The sequence below is a fragment of the Limulus polyphemus genome, unplaced genomic scaffold (assembly GCF_000517525.1).
Source record: "Limulus polyphemus unplaced genomic scaffold, Limulus_polyphemus-2.1.2 Scaffold2343, whole genome shotgun sequence".
NCBI classification, from domain to species: Eukaryota; Metazoa; Arthropoda; class Merostomata; order Xiphosura; family Limulidae; genus Limulus; species Limulus polyphemus.
In genome coordinates, this window is record NW_013667953.1 from 112,146 (window position 1) to 115,530 (window position 3,385).

Genomic DNA, 3,385 nt, shown 5'->3' on the forward strand with positions numbered 1-3,385 from the left:
TTATCTTATACACGTATAAGTACCCGTTCTGGCGAACAGGATAAGCCTAACTCTATTCTCCCCATCCCCCGTCACCCCTCCTCAAATATTACAAAAATATATAAAATTCTCTTTCTGAGACGAGAATAGTCTAAGAATTGTCAATGGCTACTGCTGATTAGCTGAAAGCCACCTCCTCAGTAGTCTGTCAATCTAAAATTAAGTAAAAGCTACTTTCTCATTAGTCTATCAGCTCACAATTAAATACAAGCTGTCTTCTCATTAGTCTATCAGCTCACAATTAAGTACAAGCTGTCTTCTCATTAGTCTATCAGCTCACAATTAAATACAAGCTGCCTTCTCATTAGTCTGTCAACTCAAAATTAAGTACAAGCTGCCTTCTCATTAGTCTATCAGCTCACAATTAAATACAAGCTGTCTTCTCATTAGTCTATCAGCTCACAATTAAATACAAGCTGTCTTCTCATTAGTCTATCAGCTCAAAATTAAGTACAAGCTGCCTTCTCATTAGTCTATCAGCTCACAATTAAATACAAGCTGCCGTCTCATTAGTCTATCAGCTCACAATTAAATACAAGCTGCCGTCTCATTAGTCTATCAGCTCACAATTAAATACAAGCTGCCGTCTCATTAGTCTATCAGCTAACAATTAAATACAAGCTGCTTTCTCGTTAGTCTATCAGTTCAAAATTAGATACAGGTATGAGCACGAAGCCCTTGTGTAGCTTTGCGCGAAAATTCTAAAACAAATAGACAGCGCATACCAACAAATCACCTGCGTTACACTATTGGCTGTTATGGTAACCGCATTGTTGATTGCCTGTTTTAATAACTTTTTTTTGTGATTTAGTGACAGCAGAACGATCACATTGATCACAAATATCACTCACTTTGTGGTTGTTACCTGCTCTAAAATATTAATTATAATTACTTCAGTTGTGTGTGTGTTTTTTACTTGTTAACTTGTTCAAGTGTAAATGTATACGCGTTAAGCTAACATTTTAAAATCTCATTTTGGAACAGGTATCATGATTTGCGCACATGTTGGTGAATTGTCACACGGAATCTGATGAATTTTGGAAACATGACTTGTGTATAAAGCGAAGTTTCATTTGATTTTTGAAATCAGAGACATCTTTGATAGTAAATTCATTCTTGATAAACGGAATTGTTATCTAAGTAATCTTTGACAGTAAAGTCATTCTTGGTAAACGGAGTTGTCATGAAAGTAATCTTTGACAGTAAAGTCATTCTTGGTAAATGGGGTTGTCATCAAAGTAATCTTTGACAGTAAAGTCATTCTTGGTAAATGGGGTTAACATCAAAGTAATCTTTGACAGTAAAGTCATTCTTGGTAAATGGGGTTGTCATCAAAGTAATCTTTGATGTAAACATTTGTGTAAATATTGTTTTTTTTTCGCACTTCAAAATGGAGGTAGCACAAAACATTTTCACATTTTATAACATGTGGAATTGGGAAACTTTAAACTAAATCAGAATTATTAATGGATGTCTAAGATTCAAATGTCTTTGAAATATGACGATGTGTTACGGTTAATAGTATTAGAATTCAGGATGCCATTTAAGATGCATAGTAATTTCACGTGTTTTACTTGAACAGTTTCAGTTACAACGACAAACATGTGGACTGCATGACAACAGAACCTCAATTTGTGATGGCTCCGGTTATAAACTCTACTACCAACCCTCCAGTTTCTCCGAACCCCATAAAAGGGATGGAGAATCGCCTTCGGTATATGATGACCCCTCGTAATTCCATGTCCATCACTTATACTAAGGGACTTCTCAACATGCCTGGTCAGAACAACTGCTTCCTTAACAGTGCCGTACAGGTAAGTTAATACGTACATTTATTTATTGAAATAGAAATAAAATAATATTAATTGAAATCAACGTATACCGTAAAACAGCTTGTGTCTCTACTTAACGAAAATTGTCAGACTTATCGACTTCTAATTACCATAAACCTTTTCCATATAGCAGCGTTAAACTCCTACAAAAAAACAGAAAAATGAGAGAGTTTGTTTTGTTTCTAGTTAAGCATAAAGCTACACAATGGGCTATCTGTAGTCTGCCCACCACGGGTATCGAAACCCGATTTCTAGCGGTATAAGCCCGCAGAGATACCGCTGTGCTACTAGGGGGCAAGAGAGAGAGAGTGATGGTGAGTTGATTGTACATGGCCACTCAACGTGAAGATAAAGTAGCAAAATTAAAACTTTGAAGACAAATAACGGTAAAAAACAGGAGTATGATAAATGGTGTTACCCCGTAAAAAATTGAGTGGACAGAGCCCACTCAAACTAACACTTCTCCAGCCCGGTTCCAAAACCCCATATTTTATTGATTTTTTCTCAATTTTACAAGTTTGTCAGCCTTTTCACTCCCTGTTACTGCATGCGAATAACGCCCACCCCACAATCTCCGTAAATACAACGAAATTAAAGACGCCCCTCGCACGAGCATCTTTGCTAATAATAAATGATATGCCTCTGACTGAAAGCTAATTTTCATTTGCTAGCATGGAACTTACGATTGACATATAATCCAATAATTTAACAAATCAGTTGCTATAACCGAGATTAATTAAACATGTTTAATCAATCGAAACATTTCAATGCCAAAAATCCTCAATAAGCTGACTACCTATGATATATCGCTTGAAAAGTATAGATTCTCGTCGACCAGCGGGATATCTTCAAATGAGCAAGATTCTAAAACATCCGGGACACTGGCTGCAATAAAATCATGTTCTAAGAAGAATACGTTAGATTGCAAGGGTCCCTTAGTGGTACAGAGGTAAGTCTGTGGACTTAAAGCTAAAAACCTCGCTTCGATACCCGCGGTGGGCACAGCACCGATAGCCCATTGTGTGGCTTTATGCTTAACTAGAAACAAAATCGATTGCGAGGGAAAAATCACGTTCTTTAAAAAAAAACAAAAAAAAAACGTTACGAATCCAACAGATTCGATCACGTGTTAAAAGAACATTTTAAATTTATAGATTTGATTGCGAGTAAAAAAAAGATTTAAAACTATTAGATTAAATTGCGGGTAAAAAACCCGTAACGAATCCAACAGATTCGATCACGAGTTAAAAGAACATTTTAAATTAATAGATTTGATTGCGAGTAAAACAAAAAGATTTAAAACTATTAGATTAAATTGCGGGTAAAAAAAAAACGTTACGAATCCAACAGATTCGATCACGAGTTAAAAGAACATTTTAAATTAATAGATTTGATTGCGAGTAAAACAAAAAGATTTAAAACTATTAGATTAAATTGCGGGTAAAAAAAACCGTTACGAATCCAACAGATTCGATCACGAGTTAAAAGAACATTTTGAATCAATAGATTTGATT

The 3,385-nt window shown here is 35.4% G+C and overlaps 1 protein-coding gene across 1 annotated transcript in view; it reads left to right on the forward strand.

Annotated features, from left to right (window-relative positions):
* LOC106466682 overlaps positions 1-3,385 on the forward strand; it is a 42,194-nt gene that overhangs the window by 3,871 nt on the left and 34,938 nt on the right. The window contains exon 2 of the mRNA XM_013926977.2: positions 1,622-1,853. Within this exon, the coding sequence (XP_013782431.2) occupies positions 1,653-1,853 (201 nt within the window). The 5' untranslated portion in view covers positions 1,622-1,652. The remainder of the gene's footprint in view (positions 1-1,621; positions 1,854-3,385) is intronic.